Raw genomic sequence first — 18,845 nt, 5'->3', positions numbered from 1 at the left:
AAGTTCTTCTACTGTAGACTTATCACTACACTAAGACTGCTTGAGTCCTGTTTTTGGAGTAAAGTGTGTCTAAGACATTTAGTTGGGTCTTTAGTTCCTCTTACTTGTAATAGATTCAATATGCTGGTGCTTGATGCATTGGGTTGTGTGTAGGTGAGGTTCTTTTCAGCTGTCCAAGTGCGTGGAAGCCAGAGCCAGGAGTGAGGTTGCCCGGCATGTTGGACACTACAGTTTACCTGGTATTTTATGCATTGTGTCTCCAGGCTGCCTCATCTGGACATGTGGAGTGAGTTCTTTCACATCATGTTGAATATTCCCGATTGTCATCATCTTCCATCTTTGGATTTGTTAAGACAAAAACTGAAGAAAATATTTCAACAACACTATACAAACAAGATTAAGACCCTACGTAACAGGCTGATCGTACTGCTCTTAGAATATAAGCGTTCTCGAAAATAAAATACGGACATTCCTTAAAAATCACTTCGTAAATGCTGGCCTGCTCACTCTGATCCTTGAGGTTTTCCATATTTCTTGTTTATGTAAATGTTTCTTAAAAATAAAGTCCACAAAAAATATCTAGGTGACTTGGTTGTTATAAATATTTCATCAAAGTGTACAACCTAGTAAGGCACCCCCACATTGCAGGTGATGGGGCACCTCTTGGGATGCCGGCATTCGGGAGAATAATTTGGATTTGAATATTTTCTAAAAAGGCTTTTAGGGGCGCCTGAGTGGCTCAGTGGGTTAAAGCCTCTGCCTTCGGCTCAGGTCATGATCTCAGGGTCCTGGGATCGAGCCCCACATCGGGCTCTCTGCTCTGCGGGGAGCCTGCTTCTTCCTCTCTCTCTGCCTGCCTCTCTGCCTACTTGTGATCTCTCTCTCTGTCAAATAAATAAATAAATAAAATCTTTTAAAAATACATAAATAAATAAATAAATAAATAAATAAAAAGGCTTTTAAACATTCTCCTCTTCCCCTTTAAGCCAAAAAAGGGGTAAGAGCTTTTTTCTAAGGTGAGGGTTTGTATTTGTATATAATAAACAAATTCTCCAAAGATATTCAAAGGATTTCAAGTTTTTATGGATAAAATTTGCCTGTTCTTTTTTTTTTTTTTTTTAAGGCTTATTTACTTATTTAAGAGATAAGATAGGGGGAGGGGCAGAAAGAAAGAGAATCATTAAGCAGATACCCTGCTGAGCAAGGAGCTACAGGCTGGGCTCCATCCCAGGACCCTGAATTATGAGCTGAGCCAAAATCAAGTCAGGGGCTTCACTGACTGAGCCCCTCAGGCACCCCAAAATTTGTCAGTTCTTTATTGTACCGTTTTGCAGTTCTATCTCTGGGAAATATAACAGGTATAAACCTTAAGCTTCTTTATTTTTTAAAAGCACCATTCAAAGGAATATATCCCATCTTGAAAATAGTTTTACAAGCTGTATAAATCATTAATTACCTCTACAATTATAGCAGCCAACTTAGCATTTATTGGCTTTTAAAGCTGGAAGTGTCCTCCCTCCTTTCTTTAGCATTATGTTGAAAAGAAACCTGAGGTGACACCCAGTTCAAGAGCACAGAGCAAACTGCTTCGTCCTCCCAACCACCAGGTACCTGTTCCAAGAACAACCATGGCTCACTTTTTTTTAATCTTTACAAAAATGATTCTATGCATATTTCTGTATATTTTTCATACCACTGGCATACTGTGTTTTTTTTTTAATTTAATGGATGGGGTGTATATACATGTAGGATGGTCTCATTTTTGTTAATGACACTAATATTTCATTATATGCTCTATCTGTAAATTCTTAGAAACAAATTGCAGGGTCAAAGGTTGATGCATTTAAAATGTTATGTTAGTGGGCACCTGGGTGGCTTGGTTGATTAAGCATCTGCCTTTGGCTCAGGTCATGATACCAAGGTCCTGGGATTGAGCCCTGCATCAGGCTCCCTGCTCAGCGGGTAGCCTTCTTCTCCCTCTCTCTCTCTGCCTGCTGTTCCCCTGCTTGTGCTTTCTCTCTCAAATAAATAAAATCTTAAAAAAACAAAAAAAAGGTCCTATAATTTTTTGATACTAGTACTGACTTAAATACTTAGGACTAAGCTTTTGGTTGCTTAAATCACATTAGATCTAATTTTTTCCTATTTTTCCTAGCTGGTAGTTTTGAATATATGAAGCCTGTTCGTTTCTGTTAAAAAAAACAAAACAAGGCGCGCCTGGGTGGCTCAGTGGGTTAAGCCTCTGCTTTCGGCTCAGGTCATGATCCCAGGGTTCTGGGATCGAGCCTCGCATCGGGCTCTCTGTTCAGCAGGAGCCTGCTTTTCTTCCTCTCTCTCTGCCTGCCTCTCTGCCTACTTGTGATCTCTGTCTGTCAAGTAAATTAAAAAACAAAACAAAACGCTTTTCAGACAATTCTTTTGAAGTTCCCCAGTAAACAATCTTCAGTATGAAAACCTTGTGTATGTCTTTGCCAATTTTTCACTGCCGATTTTCCTCTTACTGGCTGTTGAGAAGAGGGCTAAGCACCGGTGGCAGCTGGCCTCCCCGCCTCCTGCTTTAGAGGGAGCTCTTCTCACCTTGACCCAGTAAGCACACGACCCAGTAAGCTCACATGAGGGAGACATGTTTCATCATGTTGGAGAAGCACCCATCCATTGCTTCTTTTTTTTTTTTTTTAAAGATTTTATTTGTCAGAGAGAGGGAGAGAGAGCAAGCACAGGCAAATGGCAGGCAGAGGCAGAGGGAGAAGCAGGCTCCCTGCCGATCAAGGAGCCTGATGTGGGACTCGATCCCAGGACACTGGGATCATGACCCAAGCCGAAGGCAGCTGCTCAACCAACTGAGCCACCCAGGCATCCCTCCACTGCTTCTTATAAACGTGAATTATAACACGTTTCTAGTTTTCTTGCCTGTCTACACTTTTATGTCAAAATAATCAAGTACCAATAAAGCCAAGTTTGTGGTTGTTTTTTTTTTTTTTTCTTTTGAAAATGACTGTTTTCAGGGGAAAACAAGACAAAAGAAGATAAGGCTGCTGTTTGCTAACCTAAGAGCAAAATGTGTCAACCCCTGGAAGGCAGCTGGGGGTGCCTTCAGTCTTGGGCAGGGAGGACACTTGGTGGTCTGGCCCCTGTTGACATGCCCTTTGTTCCCACCAGCCAATTCGCTATTACTGGATCTCCAGCTTCAATCACACTCCCGATACCCTCCGTGTTATTCACACCAATAAACTCAGCCTGACCACGGTGTCGTCCCAGCACTGCTGTTGCCCATCTGGTGTCTGATCTATGCGAAGGGCTTTACTTAAATAAACTTCACAGTCTCATTTCCTAGCAACAGCCTTTCCTCTAGGGAGAAAGGCTCCATCTGAACAAAATAAGTTACTTTAAGCATTTCAGCCAAATAGTCTTTTTTTTTTTTTTGGTCCATTACCTGGTACAAATTATAGCAATCATCTTTAATTATAAATTAGTTGTCTGCATTGCACACATACCCACCCAATGTTTATCTGCACAAGGAAAAATGCTCTAACCAAAGGACAGCTGAAATGTATATATGAGAAGTCAGCATTGGGAGGGAGGAAACATACACAGCTCACGCCAGTAATGAGCCTGTACTTTCCCCGAGAACAGAGCTGGGTCTTATCCATCCATGTCCCCTGCAAAGCTGAGCAGGGGTACAGGTTATGCTAAGTGCTCCGACATTGGCTAGACTCAATGTGGGTTCAGATTTAATATCTGCCTCGGGTCAAGACATCTCGTATTCATTCTTGGCCCTGGACTCCATGTTCTAAGTTTTAGCTAAGAATCAATCTGGTCCCGACTCCTATCAGTTCCTTTTCCCTGTGGATCACATCTGTGGTCTAAGGAATGATTCTAAAACTGACTTTCCTAAAGACTAAGGACCTGCAAATGTAACTCCCGCTTATCAGAAGTAAGAGCTATTAAATAGCTGGGCATTTGGCACAGTGTCTAAGGACACCCACAAGCTATTACTACCCTACACCTTCCTCTGCCACTGATCCTAGGACTCCTCATTCTTGATCTTCCATTTTCCTCATGCCTGAAGTCAATCCATCTGTCCATTGGTTCCATTCTGGAATGTTTCAGACGAACCCATGTCTGTACTGGCCCGGTTGTAAGCAGGCTAAGGTGCCGTAAGAAGAACCTCTCCCCCTGCCCCGCTACCCGCCCCCCCCCACTGCCGCCCCAACACACACAATAGCTTATAGAAGACAAGTTATTAAAGTCTCCTGTTACAGTCTGGGGGTAAGTGATGCCGTGCTGGCACTGACTCTGCCACCCTCCACAGAAGGCTTCCAGTACATTCTGATTGTTGCCATTCTCAGTCAAGAAATTAAAAATAGAACTTCCCTATGACCCTGCCATTGCACTACTGGGTATTTACCCCAAAGATACAGATGTAGTGAAAAGAAGGGCCATCTGTACCCCAATGTTTATAGCAGCAATGGCCACGGTCGCCAAACTGGAAAGAACCAAGATGCCCTTCAACGGATGAATGGTTAAGGAAGATGTGGTCCATATACACTATGGAGTATTATGCCTCCATCAGAAAGGACGAATACCCAACCTTTGTAGCAACATGGACGGGACTAGAAGAGATTATCCTGAGTGAAATAAGTCAAGCAGAGCGAGTCAATTATCATATGGTTTCACTTATTTGTGGAGCATAACAAATAGCATGGTGGACATGGGGAGTTAGAGAGGAGAAGGGAGTTGGGGGAAATAGGAAGGGGAGGTGAACCATAAGAGAGAGACTATGGACTCTGAAAAACAATCTGAGGGTTTTGAAGGGGTGGGGGGTGGGAGGTCGGGGTACCAGTTGGTGGGTATTATAGAGGGCACGGATTGCATGGAGCACTGGGTGTGGTGCAAAAATAATGAATACTGTTATGTTGAAAATAAAAAATAAATTAAAAAAAAAAGAAGAAGAAGAAGTGGAGAAGATGGAGAGACTGCTCCTGAGGGCAGGGCCTGTAAGGTGCAGACCTGGGTTGGGCTCACAGTCCAAGGGGCTGACACAATCATGTTGCCCATCCTCCTGCCGAGAAGACAGGAATAAAGTGGCCAGCTGGGAGACCATGTGCCAAAACATGAGGGTGACACGTTCACTGAAAGGGGGAAGAAAGACCCAGAGAAAGGTGCCAATGGCAACAACTCTTGTTAGTTGTTAGCTTCCCCCGAGATTGTTTCCTTGAAGGGGGCAGTGGGGCCCCCTGGTGGCCATGGGGGCTGCTGCAGGTCAGGAGTAATTGGCTCCAGTCTCTCCCTCCCAAAAGCTCATCAGTCAAGAAAATTATAAGAGGGTGCCTGGGTGGCTCAGTTGGTTAAGCCACTGCCTTCAGCTCAGGTCATGATCCTGGGGTCCCAGGATTGAGTCCCACATTGCGCTCCCAGCTCTGCGGGGAGTCCGCTTTGCCCTCTGACCTTCTCCCTTCTCATGCTCTCTCTCATTCTTTCTCAAATAAATTAATTAATTTAAAAATCTTTAAAAAAGAAAATTACAAGACAGGGTTTACCCTGTTACTGTTTAATGTCGAACAGGTGGAACAACATATAGGTCCACCAATAATTCAAGTTTTCAATCAGTCACGAAACACTGATGGTATGCAACACTTGGCAGCATTTTATGTGTGTGTATATATATATATACACAAACACATGTATATCAAGATGAAAAACACTGCTAAGTGAAAAAAGGCTCTTGAACTATATACAAAAAAATGTCATGACATCCCACTTAGGATAAAAAAATGCAATTACAGGGTGCCTGGGTGGCTCAGTGGGTTAAGCAGCTGCCTTCGGCTCAGGTCATGATCTCAGGGTCCTGGGATCAAGTCCCGCATCGGGCTCTCTGCTCAGCAGGGGGCCTGCTTCCTCCTCTCTCTCTCTCTGCCTGCCTCTCTGCCTACTTGTGATCTCTCTCTGTCAAATGGATAAATAAAAAATTAAAAAAAAAATGCAATTACAGTTGACCCTTGAACATGAGCTTGAACTCATAAGCAGGTCCACTTATATATGGATTTTTTTTAAATTACAGAACTGTAAATGGATTTTCTCTTCCTTATGACTTAATTAACATTTCATTTTCTCTAGCTTTATCATAAGAATATAGTATATAATACACATTACATGACAATTACATGTTAATCAGATACTATGTTACTGGTAAGGCTTTTCTGGTCAACAGTAGTCTGTTAGCAACGTTTTGGGGGGAGTCAAAAGTGATATGCAGATTTCTGGCTGCTGGGATCAGCGCCCCATCCCCCCACCCCGTGTTGGTCAAGGGTTCACTGCACATTCATGACAGACATGACTGTAAATGGGTAGGTGTGTTTCCAGAAGGACAACCAAGAAACTCAGCATCACCACTGGGAAGGCAGCTTCACATCGTGCATGGAAGAATAAAGGGGAGGTGGGCGTCAGGAGAAGGAAGAATACACAGCAACTTCTGACTTTTTACTATATTTCTGTGTTGAGTTTTTTGTTTCTTTTTTTTTTTTTTTTAACAATGACTGGATAGTTTCTCGCTTAAAAATGCCCAGCACGTGTTCAAGTTAAAAAAATTAAGTTGCCACTGGGTACACTGAGAGTATAATATTTCGTATAACAATACGTGTTAGGTATACAAAGAAATAACAGCAGTCTGGAGGGCAGCAGGACTCCATAAACCCCGTAAGATGGGGGGTCAGCGACATCCCTCCTTCCGAGGATTGTCATGGTAACAGAATTCTAAAGCAGCAATGCTGGATACCAGGTGTGGCTTTGAACCAGGAACAGCAGTCTGTGAGAGCAAGCGCCCGAAGGGGCAGGGTCGGCATCCGTCTGCCCAACCTCCTCCTTCAGCACCCTCAGGCTTGGGGGGAGGTACCATCCATCCCAACTGCAGGGGGGCAAAAGGGGCACACAGGCATGATGGGGCATGGCCCGTGGGGAGCCCGGGTATGATGCCAGATGATCTGGCCCCAGAGGCCGTGCCCAAAACTTTGGCTTTGCTCCTACACCAGAGGTCACCTTCAGAACTGAGGAAAAGGCAGCCCTCTCAAGCTAGCTTCCACTGTCACCCTGACAGGACACATGACTCAGGCCTCACTGTACTCGGGAGACCTCAGGTCATGGACCCCTGCCTTACAGTGGGTCCTGTGGGGGTGGGGTGTACAGAGGAATGAGGAGCGAGGAGCTACACCCTGACAACTCGCTCAAAATGTGATTGCGAGGTACAGTAGTAGCCGGATTCGTAGAGACAGAAGGAAGGTAGAACAGTGCCTGCCAGGGCCTGGGGGAGGAGGGAACAGACAGCCACAGTTGACGGGTTACAGTTCCACTGGGGATGACAAAAAGTTCTGGAGATCTGTTAAACAATAACATGAATATACTTAAAACGATGGAACTATATGCTTAGAATGGGTTACGACAGTGACTTCTTTGTTACGAGTATTTTCCACAATTAAAAATTGTGTTAATAAAATGATTTTAATTTCCCAAAGGGAGTGTGTCACCGCACTGGGAGAGCTCCAGCTGGGGAAAGTGACCTCAAAGAGCAACTTACTTAAAATCCTGCTAACACTGTAATTTAATGAAAGCTTTGAGAGCCTTCCCCAGAAAGAGAGGCAGTTGTGACAGAATTTTATTTTCACATGCGTGTTTTTCTTCATTTTGAAAAAACACAGCATTTAAGAGCTGCTATACTAGATATAGCCTTTTACCATATTTAAATATTCAGAAGTCATTCACATAACACTGTAGCATAGGATTTAATAGAATAGCAAAATATCATATAAAAATAAATGAAAAGCTTCCATATCCCCACCGAAAAAACTTCACACACATGCGTGCATGTGTATGGTAAGTGCTCCTCATAATCTCTTCATAGGTCTTCCCCTCCTTTGCTCTGACCAGACCCCAGAGCCAACCCAGGCAGGACACTCAGGGACAGCCTCTCCAGCCCTTTCCACTAACCGCGCAGGCAGGTGCCGCCAATGCGCAGGCCAGTCACAGCACAGAGACAACTTGGGCTGGAAAAATCATCTCCAGACAAGACATAATGGCTGCTGAGCTTGGTTTCTGGGTGTGGACTTTTCCAGCCCAGAATCACGCACTGTTTTCAAAATTGGGAACCTTGGGATATATGTCACTGGGCGAGAAGTTCAGAATCTCATCCAAGGGTGGGCCTTCATCCTCCGGAGCAATTTCGGACTCAAACATCTGCTGTAGCAGGGCGTCCACGGTCCTGTACTCTAGGACAAAGGAGAAAGGCAGGCATGTGGGGTTGCACTTGCTGGGGTCGGAGGGAGCCGAGCCCAGCCCGAGCAGAACTAGGCTTTCTGGAAGGATGGCCCCTGAGCCAAAGACAATGCTCTAAGCATGGCTAGCCAAGCAGTCTTTGAAAGAGAGGATGAGGAAGTCAGAAAAGAATCGCTCAACTCTGCTGCCCCAGACTCCATGGAGATCCGCAGCCATGGAAGGTTCTAGAGACCAAGGAGCAGGTCTTCCCTGAAGGACAGAGGAGGGTGACACCCGGCAGGGGCGTCCTGCTCCTGCCACTGTTCCTGCCATCTATGCTGTGCTCCTCCTCCTGGGTTTAATGCAGGCGCCCTGGCCAAAGCCCAAAGTGACAGTCGGGTTGCTCTGGGTTACTCGGCCAATATGGCGAATAAAGTAATTAAAGTTGGGAAGAGCTCCCATGCCCTGAACACGTAGTGAGGCCCTGGGGATACCATGGGAAGCAAAAAGACAGGGCCCAGCACACACGGAGCTGCAAGTCTGTAAGGAAGACCGACGGCGACCAAACCGTCACTCAATGTCAAACGGCATGCGGCTGGCATGGCAGGTCAGGTTTGCATTCTGGAAACACCTCACCAGCTGCAGTGAGGAGCATAGATCGGAAGAAGTTTTGCACTGGGTTAAAACTTACTTTTTGATGCAATTCTGAAATACAATCCTTTTAAGGCCTTCCTTTGCTTGTCACCATCATCCCCACTAAAGCCACTGTCCTTGGCGTCCATGTTATCAACAAGCTTCCCATCGTGCATTTCTTCTCTTCAAGGAAGAACAGACATGAAACAGGGTCAGGTTCCTCAGCTGAGTCCCTTGTGCATCCTCCCAGCCATGGCCCCATGTCCCCATCCAGTCACATCCAGGGCTCTCCTCTGGTCAGTGAGGGTCCCTGAGAACCGGCGCACAGGCTCACGCTGGACGCCACGGGGCACTGAGGGAGTGAATGTGGTCGGTCCTCTTCTGAAAGCCTGTGAGCGACACCAAGGGGAACACACTACTTACTCTTGGATTCCCACTCCGAGCTCTTGAATCTTCCTCTCGATGGCAGTTTCGACTTCACTTTTTTCTAAGGAGTATGCCATAAAAAACGCCTCCAGGATGAACGCTATGAAAATACTGAGAAAGAGTGAGAGGTAGAGGGTGTGAGCCGTGGTCCAGGTGACATGAAATCCTAGTTCCAAAGAATGTCTGAGCCTAAATAAGACGGCAGCCCATTGTTGCCAAGACAATACAACGTGGAAGGGAGAAATGACAGACACAACACTTCTCAAGGATTGGACCCAATTTTCATTCATTTGGAGAAATCATTCTTCTTTTATAACCTATTTAAACAGTGAATATTAAAAAGAAAATATACTTTCTTTCTAGGGGAAGCTTAAGCCAAATACTTGTTGAATTATTTCTCTGTGAATATCTCAAGTTTCCGCACAGCCTGGTGGGCTGAGCAAAGGCACAGAGGGACGACTTAGGGATGTCTGTCTGCAAAAACATCCCAAGATGTACAGCTCAGCAATGCTTCCCTCCTGCCCCCGACTCGGGCCAGGATAACAAAGATAAAAAGCTCACTTTGCCCTCCCTGGGCATCTGCTTACATTCCAAGTGAAACTAAAGTCTCTCCCCCATCCCCCCAAACACACACACACAGGGGAGGTTGGACAGGCCCAGCAGTTCTCTGTAAGATCAGTTTCCTTCTCTTGGGGTTCCCTTCTGCACTCCCCCTCCAGCTGGTATGCGCCACACTGCTCAGTGGGGATCAAGGTTCAGAGGTTCAGGAAACTGACAGGAGAGGGGCAGAAATATCCCTGTCCCTGCTGGTCCCAAGGCTTCGGTAACCTCCGTAGGTGCCACCCAGAGAGGCGCTTCTCTCTTGCTCCTTCTACATCTCCCGTTTAGGTTGCGTAAGGACAAGCAGGCCTGTCGGAGCTACCCACGGACTTTCTTCCCCTCCCCACCCTCAGCCAGGATTCTTGAGTCCTTCTGTAACCAAAGTCAGTACAGTGGTGGCTGGCCACTGCGGGCCTGGCGTGACAAGAAAGGCATGGGTGCTGGGCTGTCCCCCCCAAAATGGCAGACCCAAAGCTGTGAGAGGGGTATGACAACCAGAAAACCTCTCTGGAAGAGCAGTCCAGCCTTTGAGGTGACCCAGACTCAGGTCCCATGAGGAACGAAGGAGCTAGAATCAGAGACATAGGACTATTGTATATTCCTATTTGCAATCTTCTATTTTATAGATTATCTTATAATCTTTTATGCCCTTTTATGCCCTTTCCAGTGGTGGGATGTCACCGTGGCTCTCAAACAGCAACTGAGGCCTCTCTTGGAAGAGGGGCCAGGACAGAGCCGTTCCATCCTACCTGCAAAGACAGGGAGGGACCAGAGTGGGACAACTGGGGAACCGACTGGGAGGCTCTGAGAAGCCAGCAGATGGTTGGATTTCTGCAGAGGAGGAATGGTATGCTCGAGGGGTGCGGTCTGGGTGGGGAAGGGGAGAGACACTGGCCGGGGCGCCAGGGTCCTTCTGACCCAAACACATTAGGAGACTGGGAGACGTGTATTCTGGTACAGATGTGCACTGGCAGACAGTGACAAACACAAGTGTGAAGGAGTCAGACTCCTCCCTTGCAGGCCGGCCCACAAGGCACACCAGGCTGCCGGAAGAAGCGGGAGGGGAGGAGACGTGGACTTGCCAACCCGGCTGGAGTCAACTCACTTAACGATGAGAATGACGACCACAACGTGGAAGCTGATGAAGTACAGCTTGGCCGCCTGGTGAGTCACGAGGGCAAAGCCGTCTGCGAGGAGTGCGCAGCTAAGGAACCCAGCCTTCGGGGAGCTCAGCAGGGTGCCCTGGGTGCTCCTGGAAGTCCCTCCGGATGCCTCTCCCTCCCAACCCAGCCCAGCGAGCAGGCAGCCTGGGGTGGGGGTGGGGGTGGGGGTGTCCCATGCCTACATGGAAAGGATATTGTGCCACTGGTTAACCACCGTGAGCTCCATGAGCACGATGAACGAGGAGGCCAGGTCATTGAAGTTATTCTTGCAGTACCTGTCGCGGGCAAACGCTGAGTCTTTCAAGGCTGGGTTCCCACACACCAGAGCATCGGGGGTGGTGAAATTCGGGTCGAAGAACCGGACTTTGCCATGGAATGCTTCCATCCCTATGATAGCGAACACGTAGTAGACCACCTGCAATGGGCAGCCCTGGTCAGCAGGGGGCGCACGGAGCTGCGGCGTCACAGCACGGGGCCAGGAGCCTGCAGGAGAGGCCCAAGGACTTCGGACAGAGGTGGGTCACGTGGGCAGAAAGGGGTGCTACTCCGATTCCGGGGTGGCTGCCCTCCCCAACCCAGTCCTGAGCGGTGTCAGGCTGGGGAAAGGTGGACGCCGAGGGACGGAGGACAGGGCCAGCCGGACCACACCACGACCCCTCCCGTGGGCTTACAGAGACAAAAACGAAGCTGCTGGGCAAGTTAGTGGCTTAAATACTCAATATTAACAATGGTTCGTCCTCTAGGAAAACAATAATAAAGTTGTATCTTTATCCTGTTTTTTATAGGAAAATAAATTCCGAAAGTACCATAGGGTCAAATGTAAAAAACAATGAAGGAACTGGAAAACAAATTTTTTGGAGTGGAAAAAGGCCCCACTAAGCATGATTATAAAAAAATAAAAGATTATAAAATAATCCATAAAATAAAAGATTATAAATTGAACAATAGAATTTATTTAAATTTTTATACAGCCACCAAAATACACAAGAATCCTCTACACAGGGGGAAAAAAAAACCTTCAAAAAACAAACAAAAACAAAAACAAAACAAGGGAAAGAGAAGGAAAAGTAATTCCACTATAAACTACTTACCAACAGCCTATTTTCTTAATTGGCAAAACACTCTTGCAAATTGTATTTAAAAACGAACAGAAGAATGGACCAAGGATATGAACACGCAGTTTACCGAAAAATAAAGGAAAGTGCCCAAAAGAACATGGAGAAGGCACTCCGCCTCGTGAAACACAACAGAAGCACAAGGCAGAGCAGCACAGTGCCATTCTGTCCCCTGTCCGACTGGAGGACGGGACAGTGATTCGCAAACCCCAGCTGCGAGGAGAGCAGAGGAACAGGCTGGGACACACTGTCATTGGGGAAACACAGGGAACACACCTTCAAGGCCACGTGCTACCATCCACCCAAGGTCTGAACACATTTCCCCTTTGACCTCACAGCGCGATGCCGGGGGACACACCCAGTGGGAACAGAAGCGCTAAGATGCAGGTCCAACAACAGCCCTGCCCATGCCCCTTGTTACGGCGAAAAGGTGGGATCACCTGGTAGTCTGTCCATCAAGGGGCTGGTCGGATGTGTTCTGGAATCTTCCCTCTGTAGAACACTTTTTTTTTTTTAAGATTTTATATATTTGTCAGAGAGAGAGAGAGCACAAGCAGGGGGAGCGGCAGGCAGAAGGAGAAGGGAAGCAAGCAGGCTACCCCCTGAGCAAGAAGCCCGCCGCAGGACCTGAGCCGAAGGCAGACACTTAACCGACTGAGCCAGCCAGGTGTCCCCGTAGGACACCTGTGTGTCCTACGGTGTGGGACCCCTGGCAGCCCGGGTGGCTGTGTTCTCACTGCTGGGGATCTGACGGGCAGGCAGGCTTCAGCCACAATTTGAACAAAGGAGGATCTGAGGCCGGGGTGGGGACGGACAGCCATGAGCCAGAAGGGGCCTACATCCCTGAGAAGCACCTGCTGGCCAGGCACACCCATCTGGACCATGGGTGACAGACCACGACTGAGTAACCCCACTGAAGTCCTGGTGTCTTATCGCGTAGCCGTGAACCTTAGCTGGCATACACCCAGTGTTTCCAGACACTGGATATTTCTAAACAGGCCCACAAGACACCAGGGAGTCTCATTTACTTCATCTCCCGTTCTTTTCCTCACTTCAAAGAAGGCTTCCTGAGAATGAACGTCCCACCACTTGTTCACACAGAATGGCCACAAGCAAGAGCCACTTACCAAGATGAGTCCACCAAACGTCAGTATCGTGGGACCAATGTTAATTAAGGTGGTCACAATAAGCCGGAATCTAGGATGAAACAAAGTTTCTAGCACAAGACGGCAGAAGGGAAGCCATGGGGGAAAACCAACACCCCACCAGCAGGTTTGGCTCAATATCCCCTCCCCCGGGTCCTGGATCTGTTCTTTAGACACTGTCAGGAATGTGCCCTTTGAGCTGTGCACCACTGGGGAATTACTCAACCTCTCTGAGCTTCACTGTCATCGCTGGTGAACACAAAGTCATAAAGGTCCCGATCTATATCAAGGGCGGTGGGAGGAATTGCACAAGACAACGGTGGGCACACTTGGGAGAGCCTCGGTGGCCTCCAGAGCCACCATTCTGCAGCCACGCACAGCAGGCACAGTGACGGAAGGGGTCAGGGGGACAAAAGCAATCGATGGAACCCCTGCCCTCAGGGCCGCCCTCTGAGTGCTCCTTGCCATCTTCGCAGGCTTCCCACCCCCACCACCCCAAGAGTGCCGCGTACTACACACAAGGAGCACTCAGGGCTTCTCATGGGGTGTGTTGATGAATCAGAGGCAGAAGTGGTTTCTGGCAGGCTATGGGGTGGGAACCCCGCGAGGGCATGTCACCCATCTTTACCTCTGAATGCTGACAATGACCCGTAGGAGCCGGAGGATCCTCAGAATCAAGACAATATCCAGCACCTGCTGACTGTTGTATTTGCTGGCTAGAACGAAAATCCGCAGCCATGTGACGTTCTGTTTTGTGAGTGCCTCGGGCCTGTCCCTTCTATTCCAGGAGGTCTGAGGTCTGGGTTCAGGGGAGAAATGGGGCTTCACCTGCAGAGCCCGATGGGGGCTCCGAGCAGTGAGGAAGCAGGTGCTGAGTGAATGGCTCATGCCGCCCTGGGTATCCTCCCCAGCTCCGAGCTAGAGAGTCATGAGTCGGTGTAGACTTCAGACTGGCCTTAAGAAATAACTGTGGATCACATTTCTACAAGCCCTTCCTTCCCCAGTATCCCTTTCCTAGAGTCTTGTTAGGAAGCTGCACTATTGCGCTATTGAGCCCCCATCGGGATCAAATGTGATCTCTAATACACAGTTAAACACAAAGCCACCAGCCCTCTCCAGAGCATGGAACACTCTTACTAACCCTCTTGTGTCTCCACTACCCCCTCCCAAACCCCTCACTGGTGCATGGCGGAAGTTCAACAAAGACACCACGTTGAATGCATGGTCCCAGGAGGTGGCGAGGCCAAGAGCCCAGCACTGACCTGACTGAATGGTGGTGTTGGCCACAGTGGCCACCAGGGCGGCGACGATGATCAGCATGTCAAACCTAACAGGTGAGAAGCAAAGTTGGTGAAGGCTCCAGGGAAAAGTGTCAAGTTCAGGATACAACCCACCCAGAGAAAACTTGGAATCCAGTATCTTACGCAAAGCAATGAACCGGCCATGGAACTGATTTCTGTAACTTTTAGAACAGCAGAGACAAAGAAAGAAATGCTATATCTGAACAATCCAGTGATCATTTACTGGCTGCTCCAATGAACCCCCCAAGGGGATCTGTAGCAATCACCCAATTCTTACCACTTTGTCTTACAAAGTAACTAGATCCTTGCAAGGAGACTTTGGCACAGTTTCAGAATATACAGTATAATCTTTCTTGGTATTAATTTTACTAAGTGCTTTGTAACTTTTTAATTAAAAGGGGTAATATCCATCATAGTATTACTTTTCTTTCTGACAACAGTGCCAAAGCACTGACAAGACTGGCTAGTTCCTCTCTGGCCACACGTGCATCCTAGAGAGCTTCCTGGCACCAAGAGCAATGATCACGGAGATCCAACTCTGGTAAGACAGGTGTGTGTGTGCCTTATGTCTCTGCGTCCTGCAATTCATAACACACAGTGGCATCTGAGATGGTCTGCAGCACGGGAGTGATGGTAGACCAGGAGGTCCCTAGCCTGGAGAAGAATGAGGCCACATCCCATGTGGGAAAGAGCTTGTTAACAATCTCATTGTCCAGGCACACACATGCCACAATTTTTGATAAAAAAGACTAGGGAATGGGCCAAGGGAGCTATAGAAGGGCCTCCTTGGGTATAATGCTCTAAGATCCTTCCCAAACCCAGGATGCCACGATCTGTGATCCTAATTTTAACAAAAGTTCGTTCAAACTGACCTCATAAAATAACAGCTTCGTCTGTCCCAGATATTCCCTCACCCGCAAGATTGCATGGTAAGATGCCCCAAAACTAGGCATCTGGAGCTTGGGAAAACTACGAGATTCCCCAAACAGACAGAAAACCCCCACTCTCTGCCCACAGCCTCTTCCCTCACCCCCTCCCCAGAACACACGTGCTCACCAGTTCCAGAACTGTTTCTTGCCAAAATAGGCTCTGGGCTCATACGTGTACAGTTTCAGAAGAATTTCAATAATATAGAGAGAAAGGAAAAGCCACTCTGCGTAGGAAATGAAGGGGTTTTTCTCATCCAGGGCGATGAAAATGGCATTTATTAGAATGATGATATCATAAACCCAGACAAAAATCCTGCCGTGAGAGGAAAAAGAAGAAACTCTATCATCCCACATTTCCGTGAAGGGATCATGTTCAGAGGCTTTTACGGGCTACTTTGTTCCTGACAATGTGATGACTAGGAGATACCTCCAACCCCCATCCCAAAACACACACACACGCACACTTGTGACTCAAGTTAGTAAAGGTTCCAGCACGGCCAGGGTCCTGAAATTCATCTGCTTCCCCCTAATGCTGGTGCAGTCTTTCGGCCAAGGAGAAAATGAAGACTCAGTGACCAGGGGTGGGGGTGGGGAATAGAGGCCTGGTTTTCTCAGGTACCCCTTTGGGGCATGGTACCTGGATCAGACAAAAGCTTAGGTGGAAATGGGGCTAGGAGAAGGTTTAGGGCTCAGCAAGGGATCATGACACCTCTTCTACTTGTCCCCAGAAAATTAACATCCTTCACTAAGAAAGCTTCTGAAAATCTCTTCACCCCTAATGCACACAAGCCTTCCCCGGGACTGACATGTCCATCTTCCTCACCGAGTCCGGAGTGGGATGGGTGAAAAACGATCAGAGCTGGACTCTGACCCAACTTTGCAGTTACAGAGCAGGTTGCTCTGCTCATGTACCTGTCCCCTGTGCTCCAGAGAACCCCGGGCGAACCCTGGGCATGGCCTCGGGAAGACAGGAGGGGCTCCTACCCCACTGCTCTCTGTGAGGCTGTAGGCTAGGACCCTGGATGCCGCACATGGACACACAAACATCCAGCACGTGAAACACATGACAAATTTAAGGCTAGGATCAATGGGAAGAAACCTTGACATAAAGGGCTTTGGTAACTGTCAAACGCGGCCAGCCCCTACGGTGTGCCCGCACCACAGACTGAGCCACCTTCTGGGGTTTCTGAACCATTCTCTTCCGCGAAACGCTAAATTCAAGGACAACAGGGGATGAGCCACTAATGACAGGGGCACTCCAAGCCACGCATACAAAACCTAGGATCTCCAACCAGAATGAATGATTTTTTTTCTGGAGTCCACTTACTTGAGACTAAGACAATTAATTGGCCTTCTTCATGACCATTCTGCTAACTCAAATTCATGAGCTTTTAACCACTGACTTTACAAAATCAGAGTGCCTTACGTGAAAGCAACTTCCTAAGGACATGGGTGGGGCTGGAACTTTCTAATTTCAGAGAGTACTTAGCTTCTCGGGCTCAGAGATCACATCCAGTCTGTGGCCCCTTGAGCATCTTAGGAAACAGGGCAGAAGGAAACATGATCGAGAAGCCTGTCCTTTCGATTAAGGTCACACAAAGCATGTCCAGAACCCTTTACAGGCCTCCCTAAGAAACCAAAAGCAGCAAGCAAGGTTTCAATAATGAAATACATTCAGTCCAGACAGCATGGGCAAACTCCTCTATGTTTAAAGCAACTTGAGAAAAACTGCCCCCATCTCACTTACCTGTGCCGAACCATCCTCTGGATCAGAAGGCTTGCGGACGACTGGTAAACCCATGGCATCCACTCTTCCAGCGGGTGTCTCTTGATGTTCATGGTGACCACCTGAATGTTGAGGAGGTCAGCCAAGCGTAGAAAGTTCATTTTGTCTGCAATGTAAAAAAAAAAAAAAAAAAAAAAATTGATCCCCAGTACATAGCCACTGTGACACTAAGGTTCAAAGACTGATGTCAATTCAGCACACTCTTGTTTCTGCATTTCCCAGATGAAAATCTGAAGCTTCAAAGGGTGAACACCCAAGGTCAAGGAGCCAGAAAATGGCAGAGGCCCTTCACCTGTCCTCATTCAGACCTGGAGCCGACCCAAGGCCACCAACCGTGGCACGTGATTTTGCGAGTTCACAGATGCTGCTCCCTCACCCCTGCCTTCCACCTACCTTCCGCCTCACATGTGCCCTGCCCCCTGCTTTCAGTGTCTGCCTGACTTAACTTTCCAGCCTCAACTCTACCAAGCCTCCAAGCTGGGTGTAATCCACACCCTTCCTCAAGCCCTTATCTTCTTCTCTGCACCCCCTCCTTCCCTGCCCCTTCTCAGAGATTCACTCAGACCCACAGCTTCCACAGCAAGTTGGCCCGCCAGCTAGGCCAAAGTTCACCGAGCACTTTCTTGACAAGCCTGGCCCCATGCAACTACCAAGCTAGTGTTCTCCAGACCCACCCACTGCCCAGGGTCCCTACCCCGTGCACCTCTCCCCAACCAGACAGGACGGATGCTGACCACGAGTCAACCCTGCTTGTGCATGGACTTCCTGCTCCGTACAACTGAATGAATTTCACCTCAGTGGATGGAATCGGAATGTTTAAAGGACATTGCTGTTTCCCACAAAGTCCTTCTTCCAATGTTTTTCCAAGTTTTCTTTGAAAACTAAGTTGAAGTTTAGAAATGAAGTTGATGTTTGGAAAATTTAAAGAAATCGCCGATGCAGAGCGGGTCTAGCCGGAACAACCGGCAAAGGATGGATTGGGCATTTTTTATGCCATGTAGGGCTTCTCATTCCGAGGGCCTGGTGGATATCCATAGCTCTGTTCCAGTTTTCAGGAGCAAACTACAATGAATGATGGCTCTACCACAGCATGGGCTGTGCGAGAAAGATGCCATCAACAGATGCCCAGGCAAAGAACAAGCCTCAGGCCTGGCAGAAGTGTGGCCTCCTCCAAGGGAGGAACCTGAATCAGACACAGCCTTGAGTGATGTCACACACTCATGTTGCTATCTTCCCTAATGGTGGTAATGGTCCTAAGAACATTCTGGAAAAACATGAGGCTTCTCGCTTCTGGAGGAGTTACCAAGTCAACCAGGCCCCACGTTTCCTTTGTCATGGCTATTCTTGGTCAGCTGAAAACATTCTACAGCACAGCAGGTTTGGGCCATGCCTCATTCTCAGGTTCCTCTGTTCCCTTTTGTCACTGACCAGCCTCCTTAGGTACCTCTTACAGGCCTCACCCTGTGCAAGGTCACTACCCACATTCAGAAAAGAATCTCTGCA

General features: G+C 47.9%; 2 protein-coding genes across 2 annotated transcripts in view; one reads left to right on the top strand and one right to left on the bottom strand.

The window, feature by feature from the left end:
* Positions 1–868, top strand: part of BUB1 (BUB1 mitotic checkpoint serine/threonine kinase) — a 44,582-nt gene extending 43,714 nt beyond the window's left edge. The window contains exon 25 of the mRNA XM_059405576.1: positions 264–868. Within this exon, the coding sequence (XP_059261559.1) occupies positions 264–459 (196 nt within the window). The 3' untranslated portion in view covers positions 460–868. The remainder of the gene's footprint in view (positions 1–263) is intronic.
* A 5,599-nt stretch (positions 869–6,467) lies between these two features.
* The window catches only part of LOC132021342 (uncharacterized), a 34,137-nt gene continuing 21,759 nt past the window's right edge, over positions 6,468–18,845 (bottom strand). The window contains exons 10-19 of the mRNA XM_059405575.1: positions 17,304–17,448; positions 15,684–15,869; positions 14,589–14,653; positions 13,955–14,042; positions 13,309–13,378; positions 11,262–11,481; positions 11,009–11,099; positions 9,301–9,414; positions 8,936–9,060; positions 6,468–8,258 (exon numbers count right to left, since the gene is read on the bottom strand). Of these exons, the coding sequence (XP_059261558.1) occupies positions 8,113–8,258; positions 8,936–9,060; positions 9,301–9,414; positions 11,009–11,099; positions 11,262–11,481; positions 13,309–13,378; positions 13,955–14,042; positions 14,589–14,653; positions 15,684–15,869; positions 17,304–17,448 (1,250 nt within the window). The 3' untranslated portion in view covers positions 6,468–8,112. The remainder of the gene's footprint in view (positions 8,259–8,935; positions 9,061–9,300; positions 9,415–11,008; positions 11,100–11,261; positions 11,482–13,308; positions 13,379–13,954; positions 14,043–14,588; positions 14,654–15,683; positions 15,870–17,303; positions 17,449–18,845) is intronic.

Source organism: Mustela nigripes, chromosome 7, assembly GCF_022355385.1.
Source record: "Mustela nigripes isolate SB6536 chromosome 7, MUSNIG.SB6536, whole genome shotgun sequence".
Lineage (NCBI taxonomy): Eukaryota > Metazoa > Chordata > Mammalia > Carnivora > Mustelidae > Mustela > Mustela nigripes.
The sequence above is the reverse complement of the archived record's forward strand: the minus strand, read 5'-3'. Positions and strand labels throughout refer to the sequence as shown.